Raw genomic sequence first — 25,017 nt, 5'->3', positions numbered from 1 at the left:
GGCACGTGCACCCAAATGTTTACAGCAGCCACCACATCCACAACAGCCAAACTATGGAAAGAACCTAGATGTCCATCAACAGATGAAGAGATAAAGATGAGGTATATACACACAATGGAATACTATGCAGCCATTAAAAGAAACAAAATCTAGCCATTTGCAACAACATGGATGGAACTAGAGGTTATTATGCTAAGCAAATTAAGTCAGAGAAAGACAATTATCATATGATCTCTCTGATGTGAGGAGTTTGAGAGGCAGGGTGGGGGGTCATGGGGGGCAGGAAGGGAAAAAATGAAACAAGATGGGATTGGGAGGGAGACAAAGCATAAGAGACTCTTTACCTCATGAAACAAACTGAGGGTTGCCGGGGGGCGGCAGGGTAGGGAGGGGGTGGTGGGGTTATGGACGTTGCAGGGGGCATGTACTGTGCAATGTGTAAGCATGATGATTCACAGATCTGTACCCCTGGGGCAAATAATGCATTATATGTTTTTTTTTTTTAAAAAAAAGTCAAGTTTGGAAGCCGACCCCATTCCTAATCACGGCATTCCCAATCACGGCACATGCAAATACGATGAATCACTTCGAAAAAGGTTGTTCTTCCAAGATTAGAAGGACTGCCAGAGCACTACAGAACTGGGCCATCCGTGGCAAAAATTAATTCTTCCCAGTGGCAGTCAGGGCATGGATTCCGGCTTAGACAAGGCCCCAAGGCAGCAAAGGATGATTCCAGCTCCCACAGGATTTCACGTCTGAGGATAATTCAAGTCCTCCCAGAACTACTCAGCTTTATGGGCTCAAACATGTGCATTTTCATTTACCCATCCACTGCCTCACATTCTCCAAACCATTAAATGGCCCTAGAGATAGGAGCTCAAAGATTCCTGGTCCACAGGCCACGTGTCACCCTCCCCAAGTCTCCCTTCTACTCCCTCAATGAATGCCATTTCAGAGGCCAAAGGAATCTTGGGGTTTTGGCTTCACTGCCTTTCATGTCCTTTTCCAATTTCCAAATCTGAAAAGTCACTGTGGCATCTAGCATTTTTAACAGCTTAAAAATTCACGGATTATTCCAGTACCTCTGCTCTCATAAAGTAGCTACCAATTATTACCCCATGTACAAACAAAGAAGAAAATGTAAATGAGGTGGATAGGTGCTTTTTGCCAATATCAGTAACAGAAACAGGAAATGAAAATGATTTTCTAGACTTCATTTAGGGATGTATTAAAAATATGATGGTCATCAACAATTTTTTTCTGGTATTTCCTGTAACTTCTCAGAACAGACGCTGTAATCAGAAGCGGGGCTGATTAAGAGATTTGGATGACCAACCAGCAGCAGTGGGGTGCTGGCTGAGGCGGAGGGTCAGTCACTACTCCATGAAATATTGCCCCATGTAGCTTAACCAGCTTTCAAATTTAAGCTAGTCAGTATTACAGCATTTTGGATTCTGATACCCTCATTTCTTCTAAGTCCTGAAAAAATACCAGTATTTATGATCAAACTGACCTTTTCATACTCCACTCTTTCCAAAGCAGACAAAAAAACCAATGAGCAAAAGAGGTACTAGGAACTCCAAGTCACTGGGAGCTCTCAGAGCTTCCACCATTGGAAGTGGTTTTACAACCACCTCTTCTGGTCCTATGAACAGCGTTCACGTTCTTCAGAAGGTGCTAGAGAGAGAAGCGGCTTGAGAAATGCTGAACTTGCCTCAACTCACTAGCCTGAGGTGGACAGAAGCCCTTCACATTTTCAGGATTCAGCTGATGATGAAGGACAGAGCTTATCCATGGGTAATGTGCTAGAAGAACAAGGCTTCTGGCATCTAAACCTCCAGCACATCACAAACTTCCTGCTATTATCTAATATCCCCCCAACTCAGCCATCACTGTTTCCATGGTAACCGACAGAGAAATAGCAGCCTGCCAAATGGCTTTTGTAGTTCCTTTTCCAGCTTGTTTTTCAGTATAGAATTAAAGCTAGCTGGGAAAAGAACCAGACTAATCTTTACAGCAGGGACACGACGCATTTTGGAAAGTACAACTGGGTCTGGGACAAGGAGTATAGACAAACTTTAATGAGCTCAGCTTGAAGGAATAAAAAAAGGGTCTTGGTTTCTAAAAAAGTGTCCACCGAAGTATATTTGGTAAGCTTTACTTTTGTCTTGAGAGAGTATATCCTGACACTGGCCAGTAGACAGATATGGTGCTATTCACTCCGTCTTTAACTGAATTAACAAAAGAAGGAACGGGGTGAACGGAACGGCAAGATCGGGCAAGTTTCCTCGGCCACCGAGTACCTTGTTATCATTAAAGGAAATGGTAATTTACTCTAAAATCAAAATGAATGGGTAGGAGTAGACTGGGTTGGACTAGAGGACACTGAAGCAAGATTCGCAGCTTGGAGGGGTGAAACGTTTACCCCAGGGACGAGGCCTGCACGAGGCCCACTGAGCCAACTGCATGAATCAGAGGGCACTTGGACTTCGGAAACAAAGACCTCCTTGCCCTCTCAGCGCAGGGAGAACAGTGAGGAATGCCGTGTGTATAACTGGGGCAGCTTTCAGAAGATCAGCAGCTACAGAGAGCAGCCGAAGGTGCCAGACGGCACAATAAACACCTGCTGCACACTGGAGGGGATGGCAGGAAGCAACAACAACAACAAAGTGGCCCCAAACAGATGCTTTTCGGTCTCAAAACTGCATACCTGAATAAAGTACACAGAAATCTCAGGACTCTTCTATGTCACTTTCAGATGAGAAACTTTGACTCAAGTCAAACAGGTATTTAGCTTCTCTTCTGATAGGTAAAAACGAACCAGATTTTGAAAGAGATTCCCTCCTACAACCTCTAACATACTCTGAATGTCTTGGTGACAGACATGAAAATTACAGCCTATGGTGGCATACTAAGTTCGGTTCCTAAGAGTTTCCTGACAGAAAGTCAGACTCCTACAAATTCTGCACAGAAGACTAACGTAATTTATACTTTTTTAATTTATGCTTTTACCTTGAGTTGTATGAATCATGAGTCATGTTCTCAGAGCCCTGACTGGAGTTTAGAAAGAAAAGTAGACACAGATTTGCAAAAACCACTTCCTTTCAATCCTTCAGAAAAGGGATCATTATAATAAGACAGAGCTGATGTACTCTTAACACACATGCCTAATGCTGTCAACTCTAAGAAAGGCTTCTGTGCTTCTGCTTTAGCTACATTTGTGCAGCCCTAGATTTTGGAATCTGTTAAAGAAACCTAAATGAATCCTTCCAAAAGTTTAAACTTGGGTCTTGTTTACCCAAGAATGGAATTACAGCTTCTGGTGGGGGGCGGGGGGGGGCATTTTTAAACTGTATTCAGTAATGCATGATGATAATTTCCAATATATTAACCTTCAATTTTCCCATCTTAAACAAAACCCAGAACTGAAGAGATATACAATTATATCAAACTCAGTCATAGTTTAGATTATGCAGGAAGCCAAGACTTACTGGAGTCAATAGCCGGAGGTACGGTACTGACACCTTCATACTTCCTCCCAAATCTGGGTCCTCAGCCAACTTTGTTTCAAGATCTCAGGTGAATTTTCTTACTTAGGAGATCTGTATTTTTATTAAATCAGCCATCATAGGTATATTACAGATTCCCCGGCTACTGGCAGATAATTAAAGGGACAGTACCACATTTTTTAGTATTTCATGGCCTGTGCGTTCACTATACTCATCAAAATAAACTATAAGAAGCCTTGAGAAGATAAAGCTTCAGTATGGGCAGTCTCCCTCTTAAACTGAGATTTTCCTCCAAATGGTTGCCTTCAAGGCTGTGTGGTAGTTGTATTATCCATCCACTCATTAACCTATAACAGACATCAGGTATAACCAAGAAAGAGCTCTTGGTCACCATGACTAATGTTTTTATATGAGAAAATGAAGACCTTCGGCTGCCTGGAGAGGAAATGGAATGGGGTGTATGCTGGGCATCAGAACACTGCTAATGCTTAATGGCTGGAAACTGCTTCTACAGTAAAACTAATTATCCAGAAAGCATGCTTTGGGAATCCTTAGGCTTCAAATCTATAAATAGGCCAAAATGTTTTTAAAAGGGGCGTGGTGGTGGTGAATGGATATGTGTAACGAAACAGTAACTGAGCACTTAAAATACCTGGCAACAAAGAAAAAACCACCAAGAACGAGAGGCTAGGATTACAGCAAGCATTATACTGCATCTAGCACAGCTTACAGGAGAACTCCCATAGGAAGGCACAGCACGAGCATATGCTAGATCATAAGCTCCAGGAGGGAAAGGGGGACTTTATCTCACTCAATCGCTGCTACTGCCCTGGCTCCCAAGACCATGCCTGACAAAAAGTCGGTGTTCCTTAGGCCCAGCTTGAGAAGAGGACCTGAAGTTAAAATGAGACACACAGTGTTCCTCTGCTGTTCACACAACACGAATCTTCCCAAGGGCAGGATGAATTATTCACATGATTTAACTGGGTTTTAACTGAGTGGAAGGCTACATATAAAGCACAGCCATACCCGAAGAGAATATGGCAAAGGTAGGGTTGTCTGCTTCTCAAGTGGTACTCCTGGTTTGTGAGAAGGCTAATCACCCAAGGAACTGTGAAGTTTATTCCAAGCCCTGAGGAGCCAGTTCACCCTGTAACTCACTGGCAACTGTCGAGCCCCCTGCTGACTCAGACCAAAGGAAACCTAATCGATGGAAATTACACCAACAAAAGCTGCTTAATGGCGTAAATGCAAATAACACAATATGCTTCAAAATACCATGCTTGGAAACTGAAATACATGCCAGGAAAATAGCCCGGCCCATTAACTATGTTCTTAGAAGCAGCATATCTGATGAAGAACAGACATGGGCCCTGACACACTAACTACTTGGTCTGGATTAGGTCATATTCTAAACACAGCCTTATAAGCCCTTCTGCACGGACTGGGTCTGCTTTAACGTGATAAGCTAAATGATCGGGAAGCCTGGTAAGAAAAAGACACAAAGATAGTAAGATAATCTGGTAGAGGTTTGCTCTTTTGAGTTCCTACTATTCTTCTATCTATCTTAGTTCTAAGGTCCTATAATTTTTGGATTTAAGAAAAAATTAACGGTCTTCATGTCCCTCAAATGTCATGGTCATTAGGTAAAAGCGGGGACGGAAAACAAGTCATTACACAGTTTAGTCCCTGCTTCTCCAAACTTGGACAGACCACCACCTCTGATAATTTGGCTTGAGTATCTATTTTCTGAACGAATTACAGGTTCATCTGTACGTTAGAAGATGGCTAAGGCGGCAAGGAGGATGCTTTCAATGTTCCCTCACAGAAAAGAGGCAACACGGCTATGCAGAGGACTTCCGTACGACAAGGTCCCGGGGGCATCTTCCTCACACCGTCTTCCTTTCCCGTCTCGCGTCTACTAGCGTGAGCCTTCCCTTTATAAGCTCTCCTTCACAGCATTTATCATGATTCTAATTATTTCAATAATTATTTCAATATCCCCTATGTCCATGAGGACAGGGATTGTGTATGGTCCTTTCCACCCAGTGGAAACGGAACCCTGGCACCTGGCGAAAGGCAAGCAGTTTCTGCTGGGTAAGATGACGAATGAATGAAGGGAGGGAGGGAGTCTAATGTTAACCATGGGGTAGGCGACCCGTTGAAAACATTTCAACAATGAAACACGTACTCCCATTCTCTAAATCTGTACCCGGGAGCTTTACAGGGCGTTACGTTTTTCACAAAGTATTAGAAGGCAGGAAAAACCTAAAGCGAATACTCACTGGCGGGGGTTTCCTTCTCATCTCAAAAGTGCGTGTGGCGCCGAAGCTCAGTGAAGCGATGACGGGGCATCTCCCTAGCGAAGGTTCATCGTCGCTGTGCCAGTCGACACTGTCCTTCTCGTTTCGGTACAGATTGCAGAGCAAGGAGTTGAAGGTGTGGCCAGTGTTTTCTTCGATTTGGTCCTTCAGTGTGCGCAGCACAGGATGCCACTGCAATCGGGAGGCCAAGAGAAAGGGCAGAGATGGCTCCCGTCAGACACAAGGTGGCAGCCCCAGGTAAAATGGAAGGCAGGGTAAAACCGGTCATGCTGCGAACAGGGGCATGGAGTAAGCAAAACGCAGGGAATGCGACAGCCACAGGCAAGAGGAGTCGATTCCCGCCTGTTATTTCTACTTCGATGCAAGCTGACCTCCACGATTTTATTAAGGTACTAAACTTGGTATAGCAACGTCATGAGGACCAACCCTCTCTTCCCATCTCATCCTTTCTGTCCATGCGAAATTCATGACTGTCACAAAGCAGCAACTGTCATCATGGTCAGTCAGTAAGGAGGTAAGCGGAGCGCGGAGCCCGACCTGCCGCCGCAGCCGACGGGCTGCCGGGATATTGGCAGATACAGACTGAAGTCTGAGGAGGGAAACAACTTTCCTGCTGGGTGGCCCTCTTCATTCGACTCCTATTTTATCACGAATGACAGAATTGCTTTTAAAAAAAGATATTCAGTATTTCCAGAGTGGCTAACTTCCTAAAAATAGAACCTAAGGGAAAAAAACATTCTACAGAATAGAATTATGACAGGGCCTTATAAACACCTGGGCCGTGAGCTATAGACAGTTTACACAGATGCCACAGCCCTGCCTCCTGAGCACCCAGGCCACTCGTGTGGTTTGTCTCTCAGACTCATGTCTTGCCACATGTACTACAGGAAACTATGACCCCCGACCTTAGGCTGTAGCTGGGAGCTACAATCAGCATAGCTTGTATTAATTCTTGTTAGAATTCTGTCTTCCTGCCACAAAGCCTCAAGTACTTTATAGAACTTGCTTTTTTTTTTTTTTTTAAATAAAACTTCCTTTTACAACAGTTGTTCTCACACCCCTATCAAAAATTGAGGACCTCAAAGAACTTCTGTTCACATGAGTTACAGCTATGATGTTTATCACATTAAAAACTAAAACCTAAAAAAGTTAAATTATTGATTAATTCATTTAAAAAAACACAAACCCATGACATGTTAACATGAACGTTATATTACAAAAAATAACTCTATTTTCCAATACAAAAACTGGCACAAAGAGAGTGGCACTGTTTTGCAAATTTCTTTACTGTTTGGCTTCACCGAAGAGAGGTGATTCTCACATCTACTTCTGCATTCAGTCTGTTACAATATGTTGCTTTTGCTAAGTATGTGAAGAAAATTGGCTTCACATGAACATGTAATCAGAAAAGGGCAGAAGTATTTTCCAGCCTTTCCAAATAATTGTGGATATTCTTTGCTATTACACAAAAACTCAACATATACTGATTTCCTAAAGGTCAGCTGCAGTGTGGAACTGGAAACCACACCAACAATTACATTTAAATCTACTGGTCCAGCTTGCACTTCAAATGAGTCTTTTAATCTTTCATGATTCTATAACATCAAGCATTGGTCATGTGGAAAATAATGATCCAATGAGTAATACAGACAGACATTACTGTTGACACATTTCATTGTACAGTCTTAAAAAATCATATCCATTAATATCAGCACTGATCTCATCAGAAAAGACTAAGTAATAGAAAGAGGTCAGGATCAAAGTGGCGGTTATGACTTTTTCCAAAACTCTGATTCTCTTGAAAATTCAACTTTTATAAGTAACAAAACCTATCCATTGTTTTCCCTCAAGGGACACTCACTTCACTCATTTATGAGAAAATGGCAACCAAATACTCAAGCCGGAATAACTACAGTTTATTAACTAGTCTGCTAGTTGCTCTTCCAAACAAAAATGGTCCACGATAGAAGTGGGCAGTTCAGCTATAGCGTGAAGAATCACACAAGTGTTCTGCGCCTTGACAGCCATCACACTTGGCTTGTAGCAGGACTGCTATATGCATACTTTCCATTTCATCAAACTATTAGAGAGACATGAACCCAAACACTGAGATTTAATAAAACTAATAATGTTTATTGCTTTGAGGAATGTTCCTAAATGAAACCAGCCTTTTTTTTTTTTTAAACCGGAAGTGAATGGTGGTGAAGAATACCATGATTACTAATAAAGTTTGATGACAAAGACCTGATTGATGCTCAAGCACCAGAAGTTTTACCCACGATTACTTTCGCATAATCAGTGAAAATTCAACAGAGTGAAAACGTCACCCTCACCAAGTATGATATAAATAGTTTTGACCTGTGCACTTCCCAAAACGACTTCATGGACCCCTCCAGGTATCCACTGATTCTATTTTAAAAACCCCACCTGACAGAACACCTTCAAAATCAGGTTCTATGTATGCTAGTGAAGGAATAGATGTTCAGCAAAGGAAAACATAATATTTTCAGTATATCCCACAGCTACTGTCAGGTAAAACTGCCAAGAAAGCATATGTGGGAATCACTCAGCTTTGCTGTGATGTAGCAATCGTGGTAAGCTGGGATTCCTTATTACGGATACTAGCATTACATTCTAAGCAGAGAATTTTTTTAAAATAAACAATGACAAAAACAAACCAAACTTAGATCAGTAAAACAGAAATGTTATTAAAGTAACCTATGTTCTAGAGAATAAATTTCAAAGGGAACTTTCCTAATAATGTTAGCAAGCTGTATTTCCTATTTATTTTATGGCTTTAAGCTTATCTTCATGGAGATAAAGATCAGATGCTAGAATTATACACTTAGCAAGAAAAACAAGAATGTAAAAGAGGAAGATAGCTTTTTTGCAATATGACTGAAAAACTAATTAGCACTTCCCTGACTTGCTTAGGGACTGAGTACTGTGATAACTCCAAGTTTGCTTTATGTTTCTAAGTGGGTATATATTTTTACTGGTTATTTTTGGTGGTGAAGTAAGGAGAAAAAAAGGGGATAATGAACTAGAGGATTAATTTAGACTCTCCAACCAATACTCTATATACAGATCCCTCAGAACTGAATGTCTAAATTAAAATTCAGCATCATCTCACTGTTCAGTGAAGACATTCTATCCTTAAAAGACATTTGAGGAAAAGAGTATGAGAAAATATGAATCACAAAAGTAAAAGGACCTATTCAGTGGATTTCAAAAAGTGTTTTGTAGAGTCTTAGGTACCACAAAGGTATCTCTGGAAATTCAGTAGGAGAAAGGAGAGGTCAAGCTGGTGGGACTCCCAGCCAGTCAAGGCACTTCTTTATTTTCATACACTGGGTTCATATAAGATTCAGTTCAAAAAAGACTAAAAGAAGTTTAATAACCTCTGACTGAATTTGCTCCTGTGCTTTGGGTTATTAAGCTTGAGGTAATAATATCAAAATTAAACAAGTTAAAATTAAGCAAGAACCCCAACACACATATATACCTTTAAAAAGTCTAAGAGGCATCTCTTTTGATTTTGTTCACAGTGCCATAAAAACAAACTAAATCTTTAACCGAGGAATACAAAGTTATGAGCCAGCCAAATTCAAATAAAAGAATTCTGACAACCTTCATATCCAACAAAAAAGCTTGTTTGAATAAATTATGCTCTGTACATACAGGTTATGGACTACTACACAGCTATTAGATATGATTTAAAAGAATACTTAATGATACTAAGACATGGTAATGATACAGTCAAATGAAATGTAGTATACATAATTGGTATTTTTATAGACAAGTTCTCTGTTTATTTCCTTAAAATGAAAAAAAGGGGGGGAAGGGAGGTGCTCCTGGCTGGATCAGTTGGTAGAGCATGTGACTCTGGATCTCAGAGTCATGAGTTCAAACCCCATGTAGGGCATGGAGTCTGCTTTAAAAAATAAAAAGACTAGGGGCACCTGGGTGGCTCAGTCGTTAAGCATCTGCCCTCAGCTCAGGTCATGATCCCAACGTTCTGGGATTGAGCCCCGCATAAGGCTCTCTGCTCAGTGGGAAGCCTGCTTCTCCCTCTCCCACTTCCCCTGCTTGTGCTCCCTCTCTCACTTTGTCTCTGTCAAATAAATAAAACCTTTAAAAAAATAAATAAATAAAAATAAAAAGACTAGACCCAAACATTAGGTGGAAGAATTACCCAAAATTTTAATATTCTTCAGGCTTATCTGTAGTTTCTAAAATTTTAAAAAATAAATTCATATTACATACATTATAAGAAAAAGATTGTCATTAAAAAATTCTATTGAAGAGTTGTCAATATGTCCTCAACGCATAAGAGGCCCTACTACTCAGCATATCTGATGTGCCTTACATTTATTATAAAGCAGTGGTTTTTAGCCAAGGGCAGTTCTGCTCCCTAGCAAATGTCTGGCATCTACTGGGTACAAGTCATGGATACTGTTAAACATCCTAAAATATACAGGACAGCCCCAACAACAAGGAATTGCCCAGCCCAAAAACCACTAATATCAAGGTTGAGAAATCCCGTTCTAAAAGATTAACTAAAATGATGGGAAAGAACTTCTTCCCTAGAGCCTGTTTAATCCTCAACTTCTCTGTTATGACTGTTGACAAGAAGGTAAATTAATTCTGACAGAAACATGGCCAGCCATCTGTTGGATTGGTCTAATTCAATTCTCTTCATGTTTCCAAATCAACCTCAGCTATAAAGGGTCTCAGCACTTCCCTGGGTCACATTCTAAACGCAGCCCAACAAACAAAAGCATGCAGCTATCTTTTCATGTGAAAAAGCCATGTCCCCACTCCCACTCCCATCAATGTTTTGGTCCTGAACATTTTAGTCAAGTGGGAGTTTATTATTACAAATTACTAGAAGCTCTAAAATGTGTCATACTTCTGTTTATCCCAATGTCATAAGCAAAACTCCATTTTCTTCAAAGCCTCGTTCAGTAAAGCATAAGATTATTTGCCAAAGGCAAGATTCCAGGAACTAAACAGGGAGCTATTTCTTGGATCTTAACTCTATCCTTTGGACAATCTTAATTTATATACTAGAATCTCCTTGTCTACTGTCATGGAAATTTTTAAAAACAAAAGAAACAGTAGAAATAAGCCAAACCCACGATAAGATTTCCAAAGTCTAAGAACTGCAGCCACAGAATGAATACAAAGTCAACAAGAAAAACACCAGCTTTTTTTCACAAGTGGCAAAAGAGCCTGAGAAATGGAAAGAGATGTTCTGACCTCACTGGCCAGTCCTAAGAATCTGGTTCCAGAGCAAACGTGTACCAGGGTGTACACAGAAGGTTATGGCCAGAAAAGCAGGCGAAAGGGGAAGATTTGAAGAAATGGCTCATTTTTCTGAAATCCTAAAGCCCAGTTCCTGTTTATTCTAGCTCCAATTTTTTTCTCATTGTCAGAGTTCATCTCTAGATCAAAAAACACAGGAAGAATGATAAGCACAAAGACGCAGTGTTTGAACCCAGAGGATTTTTGGTACTAGGAACCATCATGCAACTCTGCAAAATAATGTACTATTATTTTACAGTACTCTACATTTATAGCACATAGTCTATAAAACCATACCAACAGCAATATTCCAACATACGTGAGGATTTGGTTCCATAGTGATTCTTGAATAAGTGTAAGGAAGTTCTCCATACCATGCTGTAAGTCTTGGTTGCTTGTAAGTTACATCTAAGAAAGAAAATACAGGGCCTTTGAAATGGTTTAATGCTATTTAAGGTGTGCCTCCTGAGTGCCATGCAATGTGCAAGAAACTACGAGAAATACAAAGGCAGAGTAAAGATGAGCTGTGACTCAGGGTTCCACACATTTAGAAGACAGGAGATTTCAGGAGTAGAGAGACTCACGAGATCAAAGAAAGAAGACAAGAGAAGGTATGCTGGCACAAACCATAGCAGCAAAGCTCTGAGGTGAGAGTATACATGACTTGTTTGTGTCAGTGAGGACGTAAGTAAGAGTGGAGTCAGGGGCGCCTGGGTGGCTCAGCTGGTTAAGCAACAGCCTTTGGCCCAGGTCATGATCTGGGAGCCCCAGGATTGAATTCCACATTGGGCTCCCTGCACAAGGAGTCTCCTTCTCCCTCTGACCCTCTCCCTTCTCATGATCTCTCTTTCTCTCGCTAATAAATAAAGAAAATTAAAAAAAAAAAAAAAAAGAGTGGAGTCACACTGCAGAACAATTCAGATTAGAGAGGGTCTAAAAAATGCAGGTTATGGAGTCTGAACCCTAGTAGGCAGGAATCTGTGGCACCAACATCCACACAAAACACGACATACTGTTCATCCATGTGCTACCTTTTGATTTTAAGAAAAAAGGGCTCTGACCAACCACAGCACAAAGCTGATAGTAGTCAGAAGTTTCTGATGTCCAATTTATCGAGAAGGGAATTATTCATAGATCTGCTGTTTTTCCCCACAAATGAAATCAACTGCTATAATAAGAACAATAATGATAAAGGTAGCTAACATTCACCAAAGGCTTACTATGTACCAGTCATTCTGCTAAGCACTTATCATGCTGTATCTCATTTAATTATCACACCACCCTTAACGAGATAGGTATTATTATTAGACCATTTTACAGATAAGAAAACCAAGAATCGGAAAACTACTTAACTAGAACTTGCTTAAAATCAACAATTACTTTGCATGGCAAGGCCAGCAATCAATGCCAAGCTGGCCACCAAAGCCCTCCTGTGGAAACTCTGGGAGTCAGGAGAAAAAGTGGATTCCTATTCTGATGTCTGAGTCACAAAAATGAAGTCTATATACTTTGCCTCTTTCTTTACAGAAAATTTGAATTCGTTCAATGTGCCAGAAAGGAAATTTTATGTTAGAGCACAGACGTCCTCCAGTGGCCACCTCTGGTACAGCAGATACTGTTGGCTTGTGGATGCCCACAAAGGAGCAGGTTCCAAGCCAGGCAATCTTTACAAACTCCCAGAGCACAAATGCTGAAACTAAAGGACACTGGACTCCTCTAATGAAATGAAAATGAGAATAAAAAGCCGGTAATAAGGATCATAAAAGAACATATGCCAAATGGAATCAGAAAAAGAGAAGCTCTGGAAGTTTCTATGAAGAAAGAGGAAAACTGTCACTATTTAAAGTAATAGAGGTAATGAACAAACTCAAAAAGAGAGATGTCAACCACGGTTCAGCCAAACCAAACATCCTTTGGTTGCTTGAATCCCACCTCCATGCCCCTGCCCTGTTCACTCTGATCTCTGAGCCTGCTGTCTGCTGTTTCTTCTGCCTAGAATACTCTTCCTTGTCCCTTTTGATTGACAAATCCCTACTCATCTTTAGGACCTCTGTTAGGTTTTAAATCTGTTTACGTAAGACTGGGCATAGTGAAAAAGGCAACGGCATCAGAAAACATTCTAGAAAGGGAGACCAGGCAGCAACAAGTACGATCTCAGACATCTACTTACCGTCTCTGATGCCAGTCCTCTGTTTCCAGGGAATGACCTCACAAAGCTGTTCCAATACCCAGTCAGCTTCTTTTAAGTTAATAAAGCCAGGATACAAACACACCCTTGATGCAGAAAGAACCATTATTAACTAAGTCATTATTATGACTAAATATAACTAAAATATAACTAAATACATATAAATATTTATATAAATATATAAATAATTACAATTGAATATAACTAAATAACTAAAGCATTATTAACTGAAGAATACAGAAAAGAGGGGAGCCTGGGTGCCTCAGTCAGTTAAGCATCCGATTCTTGATTTCAGCTCAGGTCATGACCTCGGGGTTCTGGGATCCAGCCCCTCCATCAGGGGCTCAGTGCTCAGTGTGGAGTCTGCCTGAGATTCCCTCTCACCCTCTGCTTCTCCCCCTGCTCATGCACACTCTCTCTCACTCAAAATAAATAAAAATCTTTTTTTTTTTTTTTAATAAATAAAAACCTTAAAAAAAACAGAGAAGATGAGCTAGTCTCTAACCATTAGTGAAGGAAGTTAATCTGGATGTTTCCTCATGGGTAGGTGAAATCATCTTACATCTCTCATGGAAGAACCTAATTATCACCAGGTCATGATGTTCTTCCAATTGTGAAATAAACGTTCACGTTAGGACAAATAAAAGAGGCAATAAAGGAAAAATAATGCATGAGGGCTTTTAGAGACATGATTCAAATACTGCTCTACCACCACCTGCTGTGAAACCTTGGGCAAATTACTTAACCTCTCTGAACTTTGGTTTCTCTTATCTGTAACACAAAAATGATATCCACCTCATAGGCTCACTCTGGAACGCAGAGTAATAAATAAAATGCCTGACCCTGTGTTATTTTAACAATTGGTTGTCTTCTGAGACTAAGCCAAGTAGGGAAAAGGATCATTTATGACTCTATCAAAATAAACATTTCCAAATGAGGGTTCTTTCTCTCACTAAATATACACTTATTTCAATAATGCCAAGTCAGCTCAAAATCATTTTGGATATCCTTCTTAAGAAATGTTCTCGGGGTGCCTGAGTGGCTCAGTGGATTAAAGCCTATGCCTTCCACTCAGGTCATGATCCCAGAGTCCTGAGATCAAGCCCCGCATCGGGCTCTCTGCTCAGCAGGGAGCCTGCTTCCTCCTCTCTCTGCCTGCCTCTCTGCCTACTTGTAATCTCTGTCAAATAAATAAATAAAATCTTGAAAGAAAGAAAGAAAGAAAGAAAGAAAGAAAGAAAGAAAGATAGATTGGATTGATTCTCAAAGCCCTTGGAACATTCTGCTGAACTTCACTCTCTGAGGGTGTGTCTGATTTTTTGAAAGAGCCAAAGCTCACCTGAAGCCACCTCTGGTTAACAATGAGATATGACCAAAATAATGCAACTGGGTTTCTCGTGTGACTGTTAAACTGGCTTTGAAACGGAGGTTCTGAAGCTCTTCCTAAGTAATGCATTCAGATATGCAAGTTCAGATACATTTATTTGAAATGCTTCATTATTTTATAGTGACAGTAAGTATATTCTTGAATTAAGGGAACATTTAATAAAAATTTTTTTTAAGATTATATCTATTTATTTGAGAGAGACAAAGAGAGAGCATGTGCAAGCAGAGGAAAGAGCAGAGGGGGAGGGAGAAAAAAGCTCAAGCTGACTACATGCTGAACCTGACCCAGCAACCCTGAGATCATCATCTGAGCCAAAACCAAGAGGTGGACACTTAACCAACTGAGCCACCCAGGTACATCTCAAAATGCTTTTAATAATGATTAATGCCATCTATACCCTAAGTTGTATATGCTTTACCTTTACTGAAACTTATCTTAATGTAGACTGAAATACTGATCCACTCATGTAGATTAAGGGTTAACATAACCTAATATGTTGCATATAGATATATGCAGTACTATGATTAATACGATAATGAATGTAGTAATACATATAATGTAACATAATAAAATGTAGCACCCAGAGCACAGAAGTAAAGGCTAGATCAACGGGAGTTTTAAGTTACTATGTGGCACTAGGAAAAAGTCCTCAATTTCCTTGGCCTGCATTTCCTCATCTAAAAAGTTACAGAAGTAATAGTTACCATACCTGACAGACAGACTTTGAAAATGTTCTGAAGTTAGAAGTGCTATATAAAAAGAGATATTACACACCAAAGAATTTCAGAGGCAGAAGTTACCTATTTCAAGTCAGGGAACAGAATATTTTAAGAGACTATAACTCAATTGAAATTATAGTCACTTTCTAGGGAGAATGCACTTACCTAGATATGCCTGTGGGTGACATGCTGATTTCATACACACCCTCTTTGCTACAGAAATTAAGAAAACAGACTCGTTAGTACCAGGCAAATACTACACTCCCTCCAGTGGGAGAGCTGTGCTTTGCAGCTCTCCAAACTTGCAGTCACCTACACCACTTCAGAATGAACATGCACTGTGAGGGACGCACATCCCCACCTCCTCCACTACTGAGATGAAGGGCAAGACGGTGGCAGATTACCGATGTCACTGGGAACTGAATCCTGAGGGGATCAGGCCATGGAGACAAAGACAGGGATAAAATGAATCCCGATTCTACCCCTTTATATTTCACCCATAATTTAGGCTGATAGGGTCCAGAGATCTATCATAAAGGGGTACCAAACAGAGCATCTCTTTGGAGACTCTGGAATAGGTGCATTTACATATGGCAAATACATCTCAGAGCTCTGAGCTTCCGCTGCTTTCAGATACATGCCTAATGAGGTTCCTGCTCTGATTAATTAATATCCTTCAAAGGCTCCCCACCAACTTTTCAGCATTGTATTCAAGGTCCCCATGATGTAGCTCCGCTCCCACTCACTCATGATCCTCCACTGCTGTCTGCAATCTCCTGAATACACCACAGTATTGTTTTTAACTTTATTTTATTTTATTTATTCGAGAGCAAGCAAGCACTAGCAGGGGGAGGGACAAAGGGAGAAGCAGACTCCCTCTGAGCTGGGAGCCCAACGTGGGGCTTGATCCCAGAACTCCAGGATCATGACCTGAACCAAAGAAAGACACTTAACTGAATGAGCCCACCCTGACCTTCCACACCACAATATTTCTTTTTTCTTTTTTTTCAAGATTTTATTTATTTATTTGACAGAGAGAGAGATCACAAGTAGGCAGAGAGGCAGGCAGAGAGAGAGGAGCAAGCAAGCTCCCTGCTGAGCAGAGAGCCAGATGCGGGGCTTGATCCCAGGACCCTGGGACCATGACCTGAGCCGAAGACAGAGGCTTTAACCCACTGAGCCACCCCGGTGCCCCACCACGGTATTTCTAATCCTGCTTTCCTACAAGCTGAAATGCTTCCCTGCCATCCAGCACCCCCAATCCCACCCACCTGAGCTTTAGTCTGGGGGAAAATTCTAATTCATTCCTCAACATCGCAGTTCCGCCTTGCCTTCTGTAATGCTTTCCTGACCTCTAATCCACCCAAATAATGTTAACTATCTCATCCTCTGTGCTACCACTAGACCTTACTATAATTCTACTGTTTCTACAACATACATGACTGCAATTTCTTATTACATGTCTATTTCATTTACTAAACTGTGGGCTACTAAGGGGCAAGGAATAGGTTACTGTTGTGTTTCCCAGTGCCTTGCACATTGTAGATGGGAATAATGTGAAAAAGTACAAAACTGTTCCAGAAGTGCAGCATGGCCAGGTCCACAGTGAGAAAACTGATCCAGACTGCACAGGTTCCTATACCAGGCTAACAGTCAGACCCTTCTTGGACAGAGTTCAGTTACAGAGAACATAAAGGGACAGTTTTCACATCACCCTCTGCCATGAGAGTTAGTAGTTTGTGATCTGTGAGCTGGGCTCTTGGGCAAATGTGAGAGTGCCTCCGAGCAAAAATGTGGGCAGTGTTATTGTCATATACATTTATCACATCTCTAGATGGTCTCCCCCGGAGTGTAAATTACAATGTTTAACTGCAACTGTAAATTATAATTACAATGTTTCAGTGTGATATGTTTTGGGCCATGTTTAGAAATTGGCTCACTTTAAACATGGGTGACATTTTTGGCTATTAAATAAAAATCTAAGGAGCTAACTTTAGATAACCAGAATTAACAAACCTTGGGGTCAAACCAGAAGTTCTGTCATTTTGCTCTGACCTGAATATTCACAACTGCCTATTTTTTCAGCCTGAATGTCCCATCTGTACCTAGTAATAAGTTTCATGTTTTTTTTATTCTCTTTATCACCAATGGAGGTAATGTCACATGGTGTTCACAAACGAATTCAAGACTGTTAGAGCCACTAGACTCTACTTAAATGATCCTATAGTACAAACCTTTAATGTTACAGACAAAGAAACTAAAGTTCAGAGAGATGGCCTTAATGTACCTAAGGACTAATTACATAGCTAAATAGTGGCCAGGCCACAACTATATACCCTTTTTGAAAGTATGATGACACTCCTGGGGCACCTGGGTGGCTCAGTGGGTTAAAGCTTCTGCCTTCGGCTCAGGTCATGATCCCAGGGTCCTGGGATTGAGCCCCGCATTGGGCTCTCTGCTGAGCAGGGGAGCCTGCTTCCTCCTCTCTCTCTCTGCCTGCCTCTGCCTATTTGTGATCTCTGTCTGTCAAATAAATAAATTAAAAAATTAAAATAAAAATAAAAAAGTACGATGACATTCCTGTTTCAAATTTTTCCTGGGCTTACAAGTCAACCTGGAAACAGCCAAGCAGCCTAAAAGACTATTCCTAGGCAGGAAGAAAGGGAGAAAATCTCGTAGGCTCCAACTCCCCACTGAGCACAGAGCCTGATGTGGGGCTCGATCTCACCACCCTAAGATCATGACCTGAGCGGAAATCCAAAGTTGGCCACTTCACTGACTGAGCCACTCAGGCACCCCACAAAGCATCTTTCATTAATTTTGGAAAAGAGTATTATATATACAGATCAATGTAAGAGGAATTATAAATTAAAGATGACATTTTATATATAGATCAACATAAGAGGAAATGAAATTGCTCTGGAACAATTATATGAGAATTTAAGGCCCTCTAGATTTCCAGCAGCTTTCGTTAAGTGTTGCTAGTAAAACAGTACCTGATGAAAGGCCTCTCAAAAGGCCAGTTTCAGGGGCGCCTGAGTGGCTCAGTGGGTTAAGCTGCTGCCTTCAGCTCAGGTCATGATCTCAGAGACCTGGGATCAAGCCCCGCATCAGGTGCTCTGCTCAGCTGAGAGCTGCCTGCTTCCCCCTCTCTCTCTGCCTAGTTGTGATCTCTATGTCAAATAAATAAGTAAAATCTATTTAAAAAAAAAAGGCCAGTTTCAGGGCACTAGGTGGCAAAGTCAGCTGAATATCTGACTCTTAGTTTTATCTCAGGTCATGAGCTCAGGGTCTTGAGATCAAGCTCGGTGTGGAACTCTAAACTCAGTGAGGAGTCTGCTAAAGTTTCTCTCTCCTTCTCCCTCTGCCCCTCCCTGTGCATGCTCTCTAAAATAAATAAATAAATCTTAAAAAAACAAAAACAAAAAACGCCGTATTTCAATGACTCAGGAAAAATCCCACTCTGTCTTTACCTAGGAGATATTTTAGCTTACTGTCTGCAGATATTTTAATGATCAGGGTCAAGAAATCCACACCAGAATCACAGTTTAAGATACAAGTATCTTCTTGCATTTTCCACACCATCAGCAAATTGAGCAAGGCTTCCCAAAAGACCAAGTTTAAAGACATCTAAGAGACAACTATCCCAGCCTAAAATTAATACAGTAACTGGGCCCTTATCTCTTTCAGATGGAAAACCCCGTGAGGGAAAGATCTGGGCTCTCCATTTTCCTGTGGGCAACAAATACAGAAAGGCAACAAATTACTTACTCAATTACTCGTGGCTCTGGAGCTCTGCGTACTACCTGCAAGGAAACAGGCAGATTTTACTTCTGGTGTGATCCCTAATCCTCAGAAACGCTTATGTGGAGGACTACCACATCTTCTCATTTCTGATAAAAGTAAGTCAAGTTTAAAAACTATCCCTTTTTTTTTACTTTAAGCTTTTACAATCCTACCAGAGACCCTTGTCTGCTTTCCTTAGAACTATTTCACAGTTAGTAGCGGGCAAGAAAAAATAATAAAAGTGGAATTAATCCACTTTCAGAGCAGCCAGTAATTCTGGAAAAACCTTCTTTTCAGGCCAGGCAACTATTTATTTATTTAATTATTTTTCCAGGAGACTTTTTAAAATAGAAGACATACTGGGGTGCCTAGGTGGCACAGTTGGTTGAGCATCAGACTCTTGGTTTCGGCTTAGGTCATGATCTCAGGGTTGTAAGACTGAGCCCTGCTTGGGCTCCGTGCTCAGCACAGAGTCGGCCTCAAAGATTCTCCCTCTCCCTCTGCTGAGTCATGCACATGCATGCTCTCTCTCTCAAATTAATTAATTAAATTAAGCCTTTTAAAAAATAAAATACAAGATAAACTAAGAAGTAAGTTTTAATCATTATTTACACAATCACTATTACAGCAAGATGACTAATTTTTAGCTTTTTCCATGTTATTAACAACAGTGAATCTTCACTGTTTCTTACAATTTTTCCCCACGGGAGGAAAAAAAGGCTAAAATATCAGGCATTGTAGTAGCTGAAAATTTCAACCCAATCCGGAGACATCTGCTACACTAGCACTTAAGACAGCATGGTTTGTTAGAACCATGTTAGAAATCAGAAAGCGAATGCAAGTGCTAATCACGATATAACCTCCTTCCTTCCCCCCAAAATGGGAATTATACTTGCCCATCAGCTGGGAGCAGACTATAAAGAATCTTCAGACATATTAAGGAATTGATATGCCACATTCCATTATAAGTAAAGGCCTTTCACATTCCTTTTATTAGTGAATTTATTCAGTCACTATTGGAGTGTCTACTATGTGAATATAGCTCTTACAAGCAAATCTGTTAATACTGTAGGAGAACTAAGAACTTACTTGCTGGGGTTCTTTGAACACAAACTGTCTGTCTGCAAGACGATGCTCCTTGTTCATCCATGTCTGACCAGGTCTCTGGTGGAGATGGCTCTTAGCAGCAGTGGCTGAAACGAGCAAGAAGAGACGTGAACCAGACTCAAAAAGTCTGCTCTAGGGAGCAAGGGCAATAAAATCTAGTTGAAGATAACCGATAAGACACCTAGAAATTAATTAGTAAAGTCTGTCGGAGATCCCGCTACACACACTGAAAGGTGTGAGAGCTGTGATAAAATACGAGGAACACTATACCTCAACCGCCAATAAAAGATGACCACCAGTGGGGCACCTGGGGCTCCTACAGTTAGCGTCTGCCTTTGGCCCAGGTCATGATCGAGCTGGGATCAACCTGGGATCAAGCCCTGCAGGGAGCCTGCTTCCCCCCACTCTGCCTGCCTCTGCCTACTGGTGATCTCTCTCTCTAATAAATAAATAAAATCTTTAAAAAAAAAGATGATCATCAAGAAAATCAAGGCATCAGCTACACTTTAAATAACTTCTTAACATCAACTGAAATGCAAGTACATTCACACAAGATCCCCACGAGTTCTTGCCTGGCTGAGCAGGGGCCTGGCTCTTAGGGGGACCAGCCCAGGCTCCCTGCACTCGGGCTCGGCGTCTTTTGTCCTCCATATTGACCAAAAACGCTTCTGTTCTTAGCTTTCAGATTTCATTCCTGATTAAAACCACACGAGGGTATCTGTTTGGGGGAAAAAAAAGTGCTTTTAGTTAGGATTGTGAGTGTGAACCACCTAAGGAAGTCCTTATAATCCTTTCAAGCTCAATGCAATCGGAGATTCTATACAAAATTAATTTCTGTCATCACAACATCTCAATCAAGGAGCCTACTAAGTCACTTAGAACTGCAGGTTTTAACGTTCATTTTTGCAATCTTATAGAACGTTTTTTTTTCCCCAAGAGAGAATGAGCGTGCATTGGCAGTGGGGTAGAAAAGAAATTCTTTTTTTTTCCTTCACCATAGCACATACCCTCCCCAATGTCCATCACCCAGCCACCCCATCCCTTACCCCCTGCCCCTCCAGCAGCCCTCAGTTTGTTTCCTGAGATTAAGTCTCTTAGGTTTGTCTCCTTCTCTGGTTTCATCATCATTCTTCCCACCCCTTCCCCTATGATCCTCTGTCTTGTTTCTCAAATTCTTCCTATCAGTGAGATCATATGATAACTGTCTTTCCCTGATTGACTTATTTTGCTTAGCATAATACCCTCTAGTTCCATCCACATTGTTGCAAATATTAAGATTCTGAGGGTTTTGATGGCTGCAGAGTATTCCATTGTATATATACACCACATCTTCTTTATCCATTCATCTCTTGATGGACATCTAGGTTCTTTCCATAGTTTGGTTATTGTGGACATTGCTGCTATAAACATTTGGGTGCCTGGGCCCTTTCAGATCACTACGCTTGTGTCTTTAGGGTAAATACCCAGTAGTGCGATTGCTGGATCAGACGGTAGTTCTATTTTCAACTTTTTGAGAAATTTCCATACTGTTTTCCTGAGTGGCTGCACCAGCCTGCCTTCCCACCAACAGTGTAGGAGGGTTTGCCGTGGAAAGAGAAAATCTTAAACAGATTTCACGCCTGGTGCAGAGCCCATGCAGGGCTCGATCTCACCACCCTGAGATCATGACCTGAGCCAAGATCGAGGGTCAGACTGAGCCACCCAGGCATCCCAATGACCTAACAGGACATTTGCTTCTTTCCCAAGAAAGTACACGTTAAGAAACTCTAAGATCTATCATAAACGACATTAGTCTTAGTAGTGTCAAAGAAACCGTAATATTCTCTCACCTATACGGATACTGAGAAATAGCTCAGACTCCGTTTCCAAGGGCACTTCCATATTCCGTTGTAACCGGCTATATCAAACTTCCCTGGAAGCGTATTAAAAGATACCCATGGTTGGGGCACCTGGGTGGCTCAGTGGGTTAAGCCTCTGCCTTTGGCTCAGGTCATGATCTCAGGGTCCTGGGATGGAGCCCCACATCCAGCTCTCTGCTCGGCAGGGAGCCTGCCTCCCCCCTCTTTCTCTGCCCACCTGTCTACTTGTGATCTCTCTCTCCTTGTCGAATAAATAAATAAATAAATAAATAAATCTGAAAAAAAAAATACCCACGGTCTGTCTCAGAATGGATCCATCTCAGAATGGATCCAAGTGTTCCTCTTTGCGACAAGCATCGTGGGAGATGTTGCGAAGGGAGCACAGATGATGACTACAAGGTTAAGCAGCTCACCCAGAGTCACTTGGGACGTCAACAGGAGGTAGATTAACATTCAAACTTCATTAACTTCCAGTTTTCAGTCAACTGAAAAAACAAAACAAAACAAAACCACCTCCTAATACTCAGTATACTATTTTGGCATTTCTGCCATTAAATTTTGAGCTCACAGCAAATACAGGAGCACAGCTACTAAAGAGACCAACCCAGGGAGGTCCAAGCCACATGTTCTGAACCTATGATTCCTTTCTTTATTGCTCTAAGAAAGCGTCACATTTCGAGTCCTCGCAGGTGACGAGCTCGTTTTATGGCTTATTTGGCACTCCAATTTCCAGACCTTCCCCAGACCTTCTGAGCTGGGGTGAGCCCAGGAATCTGTGCACTGAACACATTTCCCCAGGCGAGCAGCATAGAATTCCTTCTCCTTGAACAGGCAGGGAGATGACGGAGACGGCCATCTGCCCCCAAAAGAGCTAACGGCAGAGTCCAATGCCACCCCTCGACACCCACAAGCTGTGTCGCGACAGCTTGCATTTATTTCCTCTCAACGGGAGGGTCAAAAGCTCTGAACACCCTGCGCTGTAGTTCTCGCTCTGTTCCCAGGGGAGCAGGACGCTGTTACCGGCCAGGGCACAGCTGCTGGGACGAGAGATTTCGGAGCCCCCACCCCAGACCTAACCGATTCTGTGGCCCAGAAACGGCCCACCAGGCCCACCTCCCACCCCGAGAACCCCGCACAAGGCAAACGCCGGCAGCTCGGGCGCCAGCCGGACTCGCTCCGAATCTCAAGCCGGCAGCTCCCGGCCGCACCGCCTGTCCACGGACTTCACCTTTCCCGGCCCGAGTTTCTTCCTCCGTAAAGCGCGGAACCAAGGCCTCTCTCGCGGCTGGAGCGCAGATCGGGAGACCCTCGCGGTGAAAAAGCCTGGTCCTCAAGCAGCGCGAGCGACCGGCCCTATTTTCGAGTCTTCTCTTCCACGAGCCTCGGGACGCGCGGTCCTGGAGGTTCGACGCGGGACGGCCCTCAGGGGACGGTCCCCAAAGCCCCAGCCACCCAGCGGGGATGCGGGACCCCACAGCAGCCGGCGGAGCCCGCCGCGCGGGTACAAACCCGCCCGGTCCTGGAACGAACCCTGGCCCAGGCCCAGACCCGCGCCGCCACCGGCTGTCGGGGAACCTTAAGAGTGAAACACCGACTCCGACAACTCGCAACCACAGGCCGCGGCGTCAGGAATTTCCTCTGACGTCACGCGTCGCCGCCACTACTTCCGGCGCCGTTAGCTGGAGTCCGGGCAGGTACCTGTTCCCTGAGGCGAGAGGTCCGGCTTGCTGAAGGTGCCGATAAGGGCCGGGATAGGTGCAGAGCGCGGACTGAAGGTGCGGTGGGAGCCCGGTCGGGAGCCGGGACATGGCGAAGGTGGGAATGAAGACGCGTTAGGTAGGCCGAGGTCCTTCGGGCCGTAATCCACCCCCCACCCCCCGGCCTCGCTCCCAAACCAAGCCGGAGACGTCTAAGTGCCGGCAACCTTGGTCTCTGCGGAAAGAGTGACTGGGTCCCAGCGGGGCTGGGGGAAGGGCGAGGGGGGTGGGAAACCGGGTCGTGATGTGCGAAGTAAAAGGGTCTGAATTTTACCCTGGAAGCCCTGGAGGGGGTCACAGGCGCTTCCTTTGCGTTCCCACCGCAGCCCGTGCGTCTTTCCATCAGCAACACGGCGGGGCACGGGACCACGCCTTCTGCTCCGCGCTCTCCGGTGCTGAACCACGTGTGGCTGGAGCCGGACCACGCCACTTACTGGGTGTGTGACCTAGGGCAGGTACTCCGCTGCTTCTTCTTCTTCTTTCTCTTTCTCTCTCTCTCTTTTTTTTTTTTTTTTTTTTAATATTTTATGTATTTATTTGTCAGAAAACCAAAGAGAGATCACAAGCAGGCAGAGCGGCATTCGGAGGGAGAAGCAGGCTTCCTGCTGAGCAAGGAGCCCGATGTGGGGCTCGATCCTAGGATTCTGGGATCATGACCTGAGCTGCAGGCAGCCGCTGAACTGACTGAGCCCACCCAGGTGTCCCGGTACTCCCCTTCTTTAGGAAAAGGGCATAGCTCTTGTTGGGAGAGTTACATGTGGTAATGCATGTGAAGAATGTAGCAGGGTCCTTGGAACACAACAGAAATCCAGTTAATATTAAGAGTGTCTTGAGGGCGCCTGGGTGGCTCAGTGGGTTAAGCCGCTGCCTTCGGCTCAGGTCATGATCTCAGGGTCCTGGGATCGAGTCCCGCATCGGGCTCTCTGCTCGGCAGGGAGCCTGCTTCCTCCTCTCTCTCTCTGCCTGCCTCTCTGCCTACTTGTGATCTCTCTCTGTCAAATAAATAAATAAAATCTTTTTAAAAAAAAAAAAAAAGAGTGTCTTGAAAGGGGCGCCTGGGTGGCTCAGTGGGTT

At 42.8% G+C, this 25,017-nt stretch overlaps 1 protein-coding gene across 5 annotated transcripts in view; it reads right to left on the bottom strand.

Annotated features, from left to right (window-relative positions):
- The window catches only part of LOC132008402 (alpha-ketoglutarate-dependent dioxygenase alkB homolog 3), a 39,906-nt gene extending 16,092 nt beyond the window's left edge, over positions 1-23,814 (bottom strand). Inside the window, exons 1-9 of one of the 5 annotated variants that reach the window (XR_009401628.1) lie at positions 23,415-23,814; positions 22,482-22,671; positions 20,900-21,045; positions 20,310-20,413; positions 19,206-19,240; positions 15,600-15,647; positions 13,311-13,414; positions 11,460-11,548; positions 5,795-6,004 (exon numbers count right to left, since the gene is read on the bottom strand). Coding sequence is in view for 4 of the 5 variants with exons in the window: in XM_059386942.1 (XP_059242925.1) it covers positions 5,795-6,004; positions 11,460-11,548; positions 13,311-13,414; positions 15,600-15,647; positions 19,206-19,240; positions 20,310-20,413; positions 20,900-20,978 (669 nt within the window). In the remaining variant the exon portion in view is untranslated. The remainder of the gene's footprint in view (positions 1-5,794; positions 6,005-11,459; positions 11,549-13,310; positions 13,415-15,599; positions 15,648-19,205; positions 19,241-20,309; positions 20,414-20,899; positions 21,046-22,481; positions 22,672-23,414) is intronic. The other 4 variants (XM_059386942.1, XM_059386938.1, XM_059386939.1 and 1 more) reach the window with 4 other exon arrangements.
- Between the last annotated feature and the right edge of the window lie 1,203 nt (positions 23,815-25,017).

This window comes from Mustela nigripes, unplaced genomic scaffold, assembly GCF_022355385.1.
Source record: "Mustela nigripes isolate SB6536 unplaced genomic scaffold, MUSNIG.SB6536 HiC_scaffold_148, whole genome shotgun sequence".
NCBI classification, from domain to species: domain Eukaryota; kingdom Metazoa; phylum Chordata; class Mammalia; order Carnivora; family Mustelidae; genus Mustela; species Mustela nigripes.
Note: the sequence above shows the minus strand (reverse complement) of the source record. Positions and strands in the feature narration are given on the sequence as shown.